Source organism: Furipterus horrens, unplaced genomic scaffold (assembly GCF_987537825.1).
Source record: "Furipterus horrens unplaced genomic scaffold, mFurHor1.1.pri manual_scaffold_11, whole genome shotgun sequence".
NCBI classification, from domain to species: domain Eukaryota; kingdom Metazoa; phylum Chordata; class Mammalia; order Chiroptera; family Furipteridae; genus Furipterus; species Furipterus horrens.
In genome coordinates, this window is record NW_028327181.1 from 63,311,026 (window position 1) to 63,324,542 (window position 13,517).

At 40.8% G+C, this 13,517-nt stretch overlaps 1 protein-coding gene across 2 annotated transcripts in view; it reads right to left on the reverse strand.

Annotated features, from left to right (window-relative positions):
• LOC149998005 (SKA complex subunit 2) overlaps nt 1–13,517 on the reverse strand; it is a 47,188-nt gene that overhangs the window by 7,147 nt on the left and 26,524 nt on the right. For both annotated transcript variants that reach the window (XM_090291011.1, XM_090291012.1), the window contains one exon: nt 4,343–4,412. In XM_090291011.1, coding sequence (XP_090147137.1) covers nt 4,343–4,412 — 70 coding nt within the window. The remainder of the gene's footprint in view (nt 1–4,342; nt 4,413–13,517) is intronic.

The following is a 13,517-nucleotide window of genomic DNA, read 5'->3' on the forward strand; positions in this document are numbered from 1 at the left end:
GCCCACCTCTTCTACCTGCTCAAATAGCTTTTCTGCCAATAATTTAATTTTCTGCCTTTCCCTTTATAGGATCCTCCCCCGTAATTTGGCCTGCTGCCTCTGCAAATTCAGAGAGAACATTGAGAGGGTCAGCCAGAGAGTGAAATTACACTGCCCCGCTGACTGTCTGACACACACAACTTGTGGTGAGTCTGAATTGCCCAATGGTAAATTCTTTCATTTTTATTTTATTTGTTTTAATTTTTAATCGATGATGATAAGTTGTTTTCCTTTGGAAATACCTTTCGAAGGTTCGTTGTTGTTGCTGTTTTTCTTTTGTTCTTTCTTTTTTAAAATTGTTGTTCTATTACAGTTGTCCCAGTGATGGTAAGTTTTTAAACAAATAAGGTCACCGTGTTATTTTTATTCATTCATCCAGAGTTTAACTCCCTATATTTCTGAGAATCGCTTCCTTGCTAAAAGTTGGATGAAGGAAAAAGAGAAAGGAAGGGGGCAGGGGATTAACAGCAATGAGCACACAGTGCGTGCGGTGCTCAGTTGGCGCTTTCCGTCCAAATGAGAACCTGTTGGTCAGTGGCACAGCCTGTAAACTGGCTCTGGATGCATTGGGCCTCATTTGTACTTTGCCTCGTTGGACAGGTAGAGCTATATTTTTATTCTGTTTGTTTTGCAATTTTATAAAAAGAGTACGAGTGATTGTATTTTATGAAAATTCTATTTGGGATCTGAATTTCTGGTTTTATTATCAGAAGCTACTGACAAATCCTTCTAATGGGTGGGAGGCCTCTTGTATTCTTAGAGTGTCCAACTCTGAACTTGCTCTGAAGCTCACGGTTTTCTATCCACCAAACACTTGGGTGCTTTTAAGTATTTTTCTACAAATTAGGCTTATTTGCACCATCTGATAACTTCCAAAATGTGCTTTCATGCCCAAATAGTGTGAATGTGGGTCTCTGGCAGGGATCTGGGGCACATCATAAATAATAACACTGTGCTACTTATATTAAGAGAGTGTGGCTCATTTTTCAAAAACAAATTTTTGGCCCATTATATTACTCTCTTCTACCCCAAAGGTGGGCAGAGCAGGCATTTTAATCTCCTTTAACAGGAGAGTAAAAACAAGATTAGAGAGTGTTAAGTGCTGTCACCTAGTACTCAGATCTCTGGCTTTCCTTTTGGGGCTCCACAAGCTCCCCACTTTGGGACCCTCAACTCCTTCTCTGACCCTCAGCTTCAACAGCAATACTTTCATTATTCTGGAATGGAAACCCAGTTGCACAGTGATACACTTGACCTTCATGCAGTCAGAAGCTTTGGATGGTTCCCCAAGTAAAGCTGAAAATGTAAGAAAAGACATGAAAGGAAAGGAGAGTAGGCATCTGACAACAGTTGCCTTTTCCCTTCTGTATATTAGAACCCCAAAGTATTATTCCATAGATGTGTTGAACATTCCACAGTGGCACACAACCTGCCAAGTCTCTTAACCCACCTACATTCCAGATGCCTGCCTAAATTTAAGTACAGAGCAAGAGTGGACATAGAGTTCTTTTTCTGTATAGAGCCTTTTGTTCTGGGGGCAGGGATGTGTAGAAGCAATGACCGAAGTAATGCTTTGGTGGGTAAGTGGAGAAGGGCATGTCCAGATGAAGAGCTGTTAGCCGTGGGTTTTAATCACGCTCACCTGTGATGGAAGCAAGAACACGAGCACACGAAGAGGCGGAGAGAGGAAGCCTCATGCTCCCTCTGCATCTGAGCAGGACAGGGTGGGAACCATGAACGTGAGGAATCGCAGTAGATCTGCAGAGAGTGTAACTGAGTGGGGTCTTCCAGCCTTGGTTTTTCTTCAGTACCTGGCAACTGGCCCCCGGGGATTAAGGGACTAACCCTAAATATAGTTACTCTATTTCACGCTGTGGAATGTTCTGAGTCAATAACGCCCTTTAAAAACATAGCTTTTCTCCTTTTGTTGTGTTGTCAATCAGGTTTAAGTTGGGGTTTATTTTTCTCCTCTCTCAACAACATTCCGATATTTGCTGATTCCCAACTTATTTGACTGGCATGTAGGGCTTTGGACTGACAAAAAGCTGTCCCATGAGTCCTTCATGATCAAAAATGGTCTCTTCTTTTTTGACAGATGAACCACATTTAAAAAATCCGAAAGGCTCCTTCATGAGCGCGTTGCGAGAACATAAGAATGCGGGCAGTGAGCTGACAATTCAGCCAGAGGAGGTCTCCTTAGGCCAAAAAAAGAAGAAATTGTCAGCCATTCTGGGTAAGCAGCTAGACTTTAATGATAACAGTGATGTCATTAGTGCACTACAGTACAGACTGCCTTATTTCTCGGAGATTAAAAAGCAGGTATAGAATCAATGTTATTACCATTCATTAAACTTCCTTTTTAAAATGTACAAGATGGAGGTATGCCCCTGAGTCGTTTGAAAAACAATAGAGGGACCCTTCTTAAACCTAAATTTTACAATTCAAGTTACAAAAATAAATGGAGGAAACTATTTTTTGGAACAGATTTATTAACAGACTTGCTCACTGAGCCAGAAGAAGAAGAGGTCTCCAAGCCAGAGGACATGAACAAATGGGCACATGAAAAGACAGGAGCCCAGGGTGAAGAGGAAGAGGAGGAGCCACATGAGGTAAGGGCAGCTCCTGAGGCACAAGGCCTGGACAGCCAGTCAGTTAGGACGTGCCATGAAAGCACTGAGGTAGGAAGACCAGAGGCACCCAGACTGCCTCTTGTCTTAGCCATGTGACTTTGGCCAAGGCCCAAGACAGTGATCTTCTACTTTGCTCATTTAGACAGTGGTGCCACTGTTCCTGGGGTAGACACCAAGAGGACCTAACACACAAGATAAATAAATTGCACAAGAAAATGCTAATACTAAGATTGCATAACACATTAGATACAGTATGCTCTTTAAGAACCTATATGAGAGGGAACCCCCCAAAACCCAGAATTGTCTTCTGGAGGGCGGGCCCCTTGTAGTACAGGTTTCCTCCACTAGGGGAGTATTCTAGGAACCCATCTGTAAGAATGTACCAGCTGGTTTTGTTGTGAGAGGGTGTGTTAGGCATCAGTGAATTTTTTTTGGAAGACTCTTTCAACATATTTGATGGGTAATTTACAAGTGCGCCTGCGCACACCTTGCTGAGTGTTCAGCTGTTCTGGACAAAAACCGCATGACCCCCACACCCCACCCTCCCTATTCACCCAGTCTTGCCCTGAGTGACTTTTTGTGTTTCCCTGGATGAAAAATTCCTCAAGGGGATTTGTTTTGCCAATGTGGAATCAGTGAAACAAAGAAACAGCAGAAGCACTAAATGGCATCAAAATTGACAAGTTCAAAAACTGTTTTGAGCAGTGGAAAAAAACGTCTCAATAGGTGTATTGCATCAAATAGAGAGTACTGTAAAGGGGACTGAAGTTTAAGCATGTAAGGATAAACACACAATATTTTATAAATATATTCTGTGGGTTTTTGGGTCTCTCCTCATAAGCCATTCACCTGAAAGAGTGGGATTTTAGAGTAGTAGTTAAGAATAGTTAGCTATTCTTTAGCACAGGCTTAAGAATAGTTAACTTTTATCTTTTCCATCTCTTTGGTTTGTTTCTTAAAATTATTGCTTGTTTTTCTCTTTTAAGGTCATCAGAAATGTGCCAAGATATGGCTATAAGGAGATACTCCTATTAGCCTCTCCTGTTATTGTAGTGGCGACAGGTTTAACTGCAATCTTCTGTCTCATTATGGTAAGACAACGGTTCATTCAGCTTCCCAGAATACATTCTGTCTTTAGAATAGAGTCAGAACCCACAAACTGAAAATCAAAGCCACTTTCCCACCTACTCCTCCCTGATATTTTTCTTTAGTCATGAATGCTGATATGCTTTATTATTTTATTACACATTATATTCCAAAGATTTTTAAAGGAAGCCCACTCCCAGAGATTCTGTGGAACTGAAATCAAGATAACAAGCCACTGTACTATTTTGAGAACTTACAATAGGCCAGAGTTGACATGACAGCAAAATTTCTTCAACTCAAAATGGATGATGTTGATTTGATGTATTACCAATTACTCTCTTTCTACCATTGATTTCTTGTTGGCTGAAATGAGGAGAGATTTAGACTCTCCACCCTCATAAAGTTATGTCACCCTGGTCAAAAGGACATGGCTAAAAGACAAAAGTGTGATCTTGTCAATTGACTAGATTTACTTAGCGGATTTCTTCTCCAGTGTGTAAAAAGCATGGCGTAAATAGGTTCAGTTAAAACATTGCAAACTAAATCCTGCATCAGGCCTCTCTAAAGCCTGTCGTATTTATACTCACCTCTTCCTGGAGCTTGCCTGTGTGCCTTTTCTTCAATTACACAATGGCTTGTTTTCCCAACAGGCAGGAGCTAATATTAAAAGTGATCTAATTAGCTGACAATCTTGACTACCCTACTAATCCAACCTAATACCTTGTTTACATTTTCAATGGTCATGGCAGCCCCCCACCATAACCTAGCCACACCATGCCCATTTCTACTTTTGTTCGTGCCTTTGCTCATCTAAAACTCCCTTACTTTGCTCTGCCTGTGCTGCAAGTCCTGTGAATCTCTCAAAAGCCAGCTCAAATTCCTATTTCAGCCCTGCTAGTCCTCCTTCTTCTGTGAGATTTATCATCCTTTCAGGGCGTGGGCAGTAGTGAGGCATTCCCCTCCCACGAGAACTTAAAAATATGGTAAGTAAGTTTTTAAAAGGCAGCTCCCTAAGAGAGAAATACCAAGGTCAACACATCATGGAGCAGAGCAGAGATGTGTATGGACCAAATGGCCTCCTGGTCTACCAGACTTGAGAAATACCTGGCTGGATGTGTAACTGCTAAAGAAAACATGTCTATTTGCAGGAGGGTTGGTCAGCAGTAAAAGCAGAGAACAGGTGAGGGAGAGTCTGACATGGGCATTGCCCATCCTAGCAGTGCCTAAGAGTAGAGATGGCACCTCAGGCAGCAGACGTGGAGAGTCCAGCCCACTAGCCAGGCTGTGCCTGTTGGGGAGATGCATGGATCCAGCTAATACAGTCTTTTCCTTTAAACACAGGATTCAGCTGATTCCTATTGTTCTAATTCTGTTCTCACCAAGTAGCCTTCTGACTGTGCTTCTGTGTGCCATGTGGCCTAGCTCCACAGAGTGTATTTCCCTGATCGTGTAGACACAGGTGTTGTCTGTGGAACAGATGTAATTCTCACTCTCAGGCCGTAATCTTGGCCTTCTGATTTTTTATTAGCACTGCAGTATTGACAAGGTGAGACTACCCCGATCGGAAGAAGTGAGCCCTCTCTTGGTGAAGAGTCTGACTTCTGAGCCTAGGAGCTGGGGACTAGCATGTGGGCAGCTTGCCAAGGCCTCTGGGAAGAAGTCATTGGCCAGTGCCCAGACAATACCCTCTCCCTCTCTAGTGGGCACATGGCCTTTGCTTTTTTGGATTTTCTATAAACTCCTATAATGCATTTAATTTCTATGGAGTTTAATCTCGCATTTGTGTTTATTTATGTGGTTTCATTATTTCCTCTCCCCAGTTAGATGATAAGCTTTTTGAGGATGGTTTGCCTGACTCTTCTGTCTCCTTAAAGACAACAACACTGAGAAATATTTGAAATTTTGAAATTCAATGAAAACCACTGAAAGTATGAAGATATTTAATATCAAAGGACTTCCATAAATCAACAGGGAGAAAACAAACAAACAAGGGGAGAAGAGGGCAAGGGCTGTGCGGAGCAGGATGTGTATTGATCATCTGTCACCCTCTCTGCCGGTCATCTCCTGGCTTATGGGGTATGGGTTTTGTTAGCGAGGCCTTTGTTACCTCATGGCATGAAAGTGGTCTCTGATATTTTCTTTTAGTCCTTTTTATAATATTTCTTTTATTCATAATTTAAAAAAGAAATCTGTCTAGTATTGGTTTTGTTTTTAGTGTGGTTGACTGTTTTCCCCCTACGTGAAGATTTAATTGTTTTAAAATCTTTTATTGAATGACTCATTCTTTCTTTCCTGATCTAAAAAGCTCTCTTTGGACTCTAGTCTGTTGATCTAGTTATCTTTTTTTGTACCAGTGACAGTATCACCATGTAATTCCAATTTCTTTATAACATATAAGCTGCTGCTTTTTTATCTTCTTCTTCATACATTTTGTAGGCTATTCCTGCATATTTTCTCTACCAAATACCAGCTGGCCAGGTTTTGTTTAAAAACTCTCTTGGAATTTGAATAGATTGCATTACATCGGTAGGTTCATTTGAAGGGAACTGACATCTTCACAACACCTAAGAACATGGTATCTTCACGTCGTGTATTCTTCCTAATGTCCTTCAGAAGAGTTTTAATGTTTTGATCACGTAGGTCTTACGCATTTTTTGTTAAGTCTGTTTCTAGGTACTTGATGCATTTTTATTGATATTGCAAGTGGGATCTTTCATTTTTTAATTAGTCTTTTGTGGTACGTGGGAAAACTCTTGAGGTTTGCGTATTAATCATTTGATTTTGGATTCACTTACTGAATTGTCATTTTACTTGACATTAAAATTCTAGTCGATGCTCTTGCACTTTTAGGTTTGGCATCATCTCCTATGCACATGCGTTTTGTCTCTTTCCAATACTTCACTTTTCTTATTAAATTGATTAGGACCTCCTCAACAATGATGAATAGTAACAGTAATAACAGGCATCCTACTCTTGTTCTTGAACTTAAAACAAAGCTGCTGCGTTGTTTCCGGTAGATACTTTTATTTTCTTTTTCTACTTCTAAGAGCTTTTATTAGGGACTAACTGCTGAACGTTATCCAAAGCAGCCAATGAAACACATTGCCAGCTCCCTGCAAGATCCTAACTTAGGGAGTATGGAAGAAGAGTCAAAGGGTATTCAACAAATTCCTGTCCTCAAGAAAGTTATCACCTTACCTAGAAGGGAACAAATAAAGATCTAGAGATAGTGGTCATTGTGATGAATAATTGTGATGTTGCTTTCTTCCTAAAACAGTTCCTTGCCGCAAGAACACCTGTGGGCAATAATGGAGGAAAGCCAAGGTAAATATTAGTCTGACAGTTTTTAAAGTAGGATTTTACAACTAGAGGAGCTTCTTCCTGGAGGTGGCCTGAAGTGACCTCTGAAAATGGTGCGCTACTCATTTGACCCAGAAAACCCCACAAAATCATGCAAATCAAGAGTTTTAAATATTCATGTTCACTTTGAGAACACTTGGGAAACAGCCAGGCCAAAAGGGTATGCATATCTGAAAAGCCACCAAGCAGCTAAAGGATGTCACTTTGCAGAAGCAATGTGTGCCATTCTGTCCTTACAATGGTGGAGTTGGTAGGAGTGCCCAGGCCAAAGACTGGGGCTGGGTGCAGGTTGGTGCCCCCAAAAGAGTGCTGCGTTTTTGCTGCACATGCTTAAAACTGCAGAGAGCAGTGCTGAACTTAAGGGTTGGGGTGCAGACTCTCTGGGCATTGAGCACATCCAGGTGAGCAAAGCTCCCAAGATGCAGCGCAGAGTTTACGGCGCTCATGGTGGATTAACGCCCACAAGGGCTCTCAGGCCTGCCGCAGTGAGATGCTCCTCCCTGAAAAAGAGCAGATTGGTCCTGAACCAGAAGAAGAAGATGCATAGAAAAGAAAAGAAAAGTCCCATAAGGAACTGAAGCAAGAAAAACTTGAAAGTAAATTTATCATAAAATAAATGCTTAGAAAAGTTAAAAAAAAGAAAAAGAAAAGAAAGAACTAGAGGAGAACTTAGAACTCTACCTCAGTCTCATTTTACAGTGAGGAAACCGCTAAGTTTGGAAAGAACACTTGTTAACTCTGATGCTTTGCCTGGACTTTGCAAAATGAGCTCCGTAGCCAAAGCTGATAGAGAGTGTGACTAGCACAGGTGCATCTGCTGCCACTGGTCCTTTAAGGAAACAGGGAGCAAAGGGGGAGGTCTTGGTTGTACTTGTTCCTGCTGGTGGTGGAGCTCTGGGGAAGGGACAGGGAAAGCCACGTGGCCTTAGGGTAAAGGCTCTGGTCTCCTTCAAGGCTGACGGAATGTAGACTACATGAGTCCTTCCTGTAAGGTGGCAGGAAAATTTCCCTTCCCCTCCTCCTGGTTTTCAGGCCCCTATTCTCTCTATTCCCTTTATCCCAACTTCATAGAGTTTTAACTGGGCAAGACCTTACGCAGTAGTTTGTCTTTTCTTTTTTTTTTTTTAATAATAAGGAAACAGAGAGGAGGAAGGGAAATATCTTGCTCCATGGCCACATTGCTAGTGTCAGAAAGAAGATGGTGCCTTTCCAGCTGGGGGTCTCTCCATTGATTACCCCGTGCTTGGACTGTGAGCTACACTTTATGTCAGAACTCAGTACACACGTACCACACAGACATAAGTCGTTTCTAAAACAGACTCATTATGCACTCTGATTTTTTTCTATTCTGTTTCAGTCAAAAAGAATACTTTGTAGTCTAGTGCTGGTTGTGACTTGTAAACTGATTTCACAACTCACTCAGCGGTGACAGCCTGCAGTACGGAAGTCAGCAAGCTAGCTAACTTAGCTAACTGCTATTTGGACTCAGGCATTTAGTTGTGTGATTTAACTTATAGGATAAAGCAGCTAGAAAGTTAAAAGCACCTTCTTACCCTCACCCCCACCCCCAGCAAAGGGTGTATGTGGGACTAAGTCTAAATGGGACAGATGTGAAATGCTTCTGGAGAGAGCAAACTGCTTCTGCCCAGTGTGGCTGTGCAGTTTTTCCCCAATGCACTTCAGGGCGCTTGGCCAAGGGCCAGGAAAGTGCTTCAGGCTGAAAATCCCACCTGTACTCCATGCCAGACCACCCAGAGAGGTCACCCCAGAGACATGGCAGGGACATTTTAAACAGACACAGAGAACCCCTGGAAGCCCAGTGTGCAAAGAATCATTTCCAAGGTCCCAGGTCTACAGTGACTTTGCCTCTGAGTATGGACCCAGTTACCCATTTAATCCTAATAAGGCGAGGGACAAATCACTAATTGTTGGTATGCGTTTTCCTCCAAGGGGCTTTCTCTGGCGACTCCTGAATAAGGACCGACCGGTGGAAAGCCAGATGGAGGTAAATTTCAGGAGGATCAAGCACTGTGGCGGGAAAAAGTGGGGGACAGGCAGGATTCATGTTTCCCTCTCTGTTTTCTAGGAGGGCGGTTTCTGGAGCTGGCTGCGGGGTGCATATGGCCCTTTCAAAAAAGAAGAGGCACAGCATTTGCAAAACATGGGTTCCTCTGATGAGGAGGAGCCTTCCGACATGTAAATAACTGCGAGTTATTTAGAATTCCTGTCTAAAAGGGGGAAATAATGAATAGTTTCATTGTTCCTTTCAAGAGTAAAAGCTTTGACCTTCTTTTTCTCTCCCCAGAACAAAGGAGGGAGTCTCCTCTAAAACCCTGGAATCAGTAGTAACAGAAAGTGACACCTGATCCTCCTGCTGAGTGAACCAGGTTACTAATAAATTGTTTTTCTCTACTGAAATGTGTACGTTTGTAACCACCTCTAGCCATGAGGGAAAGAATTAAAATGTAAATAGGTAAATATATATACACACAAATAGCACGAGCCATAAGCAAGAAAAGCAAGGCTGAAGCAGGACTCCCGGGGTAGCCAGCACTTCCTCAAGCAGCAGTGTGGTCAAACAAGGGTGAAAAGGGACTCCTCTCCCCCATGTTCCCCAATATAGTCTGTCCCCGAGAACTGGAAGATACATCATCATCCAGGGGTGTGGGTTATTAAGTCAAATAACAATTTATCCTGGTGCTCTGGCCCCTGGCTCACCAAGCGCCAGTTATGTACAACATACTTGACCCCCATTGTGGCCCCCCATCATCAGGTCTTAGGGCTGTCAGAATATTTGGATCCCTGAGCATGCCTTTACGGTGAGGCCTGTCTTCTCCCCTGAGATCTTAAACTTGCACAAACCTGTGCCCTGTCTTGGTGTAACGGGTTCTCCATCCTTACAAGCTAGTAGAAAGTTCACAGTTAAGGGAAGAAAGTCATTTCAGATTAAGACTCTAATTAGATAGAAGTCATTAAGAAAATAAGTAATTTAGTAATGTCAGCTAAATTAATAAAAGCTTATATTCATCTTTCAGTCAAAGGTTGAGTATACAATAGCAAGCTAACATAAAAAATTGAGGAATCCCTAAGGCTCGGCCCCTTACAATGTAACCTAACACACAGGCAAACACACACAGGAGACTTCCAGCCAAGATGGAGGCCTAGAGTGACACGCTCCATCTCTCTCCACAACTAAGAAGGAATACAACTACCACAAAACCAGAAATAACCAGAAGTTCCAGAAAATAAATGGAAGTCCAACGTAGGAAGTTATAAAGAAGTGGTGCTCATCCAGAAGGGTAGGAGGTGTGAAGCTGGGGTGGAGAGGTCAAACTGTGCTGGTGGTGGCAGCAACGGCGATGATGGTGGGACGGTGGTAAGCATAGACACCTGTATTTAAGGGGAGGCGAGAAGCACCTGGAGAGCACCCCTAGCTGTAGACCAGACCTATCAGCCACTGTTAATATAAGAGAATGGTTTGCGTGACATCAGTGTAACCTGACAGCCAAGGAGAGTGGACTGGAATACATATGCGTGAACTGGAATGCACATGCATGAACAATGGTGACCTCACTGCACTAGTCAGTGGGGGTGGTAGAAGCCACTGAGTGAGCACACCTACTGTTGAACGGCCGTCACTTTCACAATGACTGAGCAAGTAGAGCAACGAATCTGCATCAAATATTGCATTAAGCTTGAACATTCCTCCTGGAAACTCTCTGGATGCTTCAGAAGGCCACAGCTAAGGGTGACTGGTGACTGGCAGCAACTCCCGGCTTTTCCCAAAGCTAAAATCACCTTTGAAAGGGAAGAGATTTCAGACTGTAGATGATATTCAGGAAAATACGATGGGGCAGCTGGTGGTAACTGGGAGAACTGTGTGAGGTCCCCAGGTGTCTACTTTGAAGGACACCTAGGCTTGTCTTATGTACAATGTTATTTGTATCTTGCATCTTCCTCAATGAATGTCTCTATTTTTCATATTACATGGCTGGATACCTTCTGGACAGACCTTGTATCCAACTTTCAGCATCAAGTCTGTGTACCTGCTTAGACAGTCCTTTCTTCCCTCCATATGTTGTCACTTGGGAATGTCCATTGGTTATAGCCATAAAACTTCCCTGCCTATCCCAAGCTGGTGACCTTTCCCTTCTCTGTATATATGTGGCATTTTTACCTTGTATTCTAGAATCTCACTTAATCAAAAAATAAATATGGCAATTTTAATACTTTGGGAAAAACAATGTTTCTCCCAAACCAAAACCAAAGGTAAGAACCACTGAACAATATTAATGCACAATATTAAAAAAATAATCCTTATGGCATTTCCTCCACATTTGACTAAATAATTAATTTCTCTCCATCAAATGGAAGAATCACAAGCTTCAGATAGTATTCAGACCTCAGTCTGAATCCTAACCACACGACACCAGACAAGTGACTTAGCTCAAGTCTCCTTGATTATACACCATGACCAAGTGGAATTTATTCCTGGAATTCACTGACAGTTCAACATACAAAAATCATTCAGTGGAACATAGCACATAATAAAATGAAGGGAAAAAGACATCTGAGCATCTCAATTGATACAGAAAAGACACATGACTAAATCCAGTATCCTTTCATGATAAAAAAACACTCAAGAAAAATAGAAGGAAACGTTCTCAACTTAATAAGCCCTTATTTTAAAAACCCACAGTAAACATCATATTCAATGGTTACAGACTGAAAACTTTTCCCTAAGACTAGGGAAAAGACAAGGATACCTGCTTTCAACACTTCTAATCAATATAATACTAAAATTTCAGCCAGAGCAATTAAGCAAGTAAATAAAAGTATACAAAATAGAAAAGAAGTAAAAATCATTTGTTTGTGATGACATGATCTTCTATGTAGACAACCCTATTTCACAAGAAACTGTTAAAACTAATAAATTCACCAAAGTTGCAGGATATAGAAATCAACGAATAAAAAACACTTGCATTTCCACACACTAGCAAAGAAGACTACAAAGAGGAAATTAAGTAAACAATACATTTACAATAGCATCAAAAAGAGGAAAACACATGGGAATAAATTTAGCCAAGACTGAAATATTTATAGGTGGAAAATTACAAAATACTGCTGAAAGAAAATTAAGAAATTAAAGAAGTCCTAAATAAATGAAAAGACACCCCATATTCATGGATTTAAAAATTAATATTGTTACGATGACAATACTACCCAAAGCAATCTACAGAATCAATGCAATTCCTATCAAAATCCCAATGGTGCTTTTTACAGAAGTAAAAAAACCTATTCTGAAATTCAAACAGAATCTCAATGGACCCCAAATAGCCAAAACTACGTTGAATTTCCTGATTTCAATTTACAGCAAAGCTACAGTAATCATCAGTTTGGTGCTCAGATAAGGACAGAAATAGAAAGCAATAGAGAGTCCACAAATAAATGCAAAGGAACAAATATTACATGATTGGATTTCTATGAGGTACTTACTAGTCCAATTCATAGAGACAGGAAAAATAGTAGGTACCAGGGGTTGGGAGAGAAGGTAATAGATAGAAGTAATAAAAGTAGACATCCTTATCTTTTTCCTGATCTTAGGGGGAAAGTTGAGGTACCACTACATACCTATGAGAATGGCTAAAAATCAAGACTGAAAAAAACAAGTGTTGGAATTAATGTGGAAGAACTGGAACTATTATAAACTGCTGGTGAGAATGTAAAATGATACAACTATTTTAGAAGACAGTCTGACAATTTGTTAAACAGTTAAACATACATCTACCATAAGATCTAGACATTCCACTCCTAATTATTTACCCAAAAGAAATGCAAACTTAAGTCCATTCAAAGACTGGTATATAAATGTTCATAGTAGTTTTCTATGTAAATGCCAAAAACTAAAAGCAACCCATGTATCCATCAGCAAGTGGGTGTGTAAAGTATGGTAACTATAGTTAATAATATTATACTGCAGATTTGTAAATTGCTAAGAGAACAGATCTCAAAGGTCCTCATCACAAGAAAAAAAAATTGACTATATATGCTGACAGATGTTACCTAGATTTAGTATAGTCATCTTGCAACATATACATATACCAAATCTAAAAATGTGTTGTACATCTGAAACCAATGTGATGTTTTATATGTCAATTATACCTCATATAAAACAAAAACAGGTGAATGGATAAACAGATTATGGCATATGCACACAGCACAATGCTACTACGGACCAATAAAAAGGAATACTGTTGGACACACATGATGCAGATAAATATCAAAATAATTTTGCTGAGTATAAGACAAACAAAAAGGATATGTAAGAGTACACATTCTAAGATTCCATTTGTATAAAATTCCAGAAAATCCAAACTCATCTATAGTGGCAGAAAGCAGTTA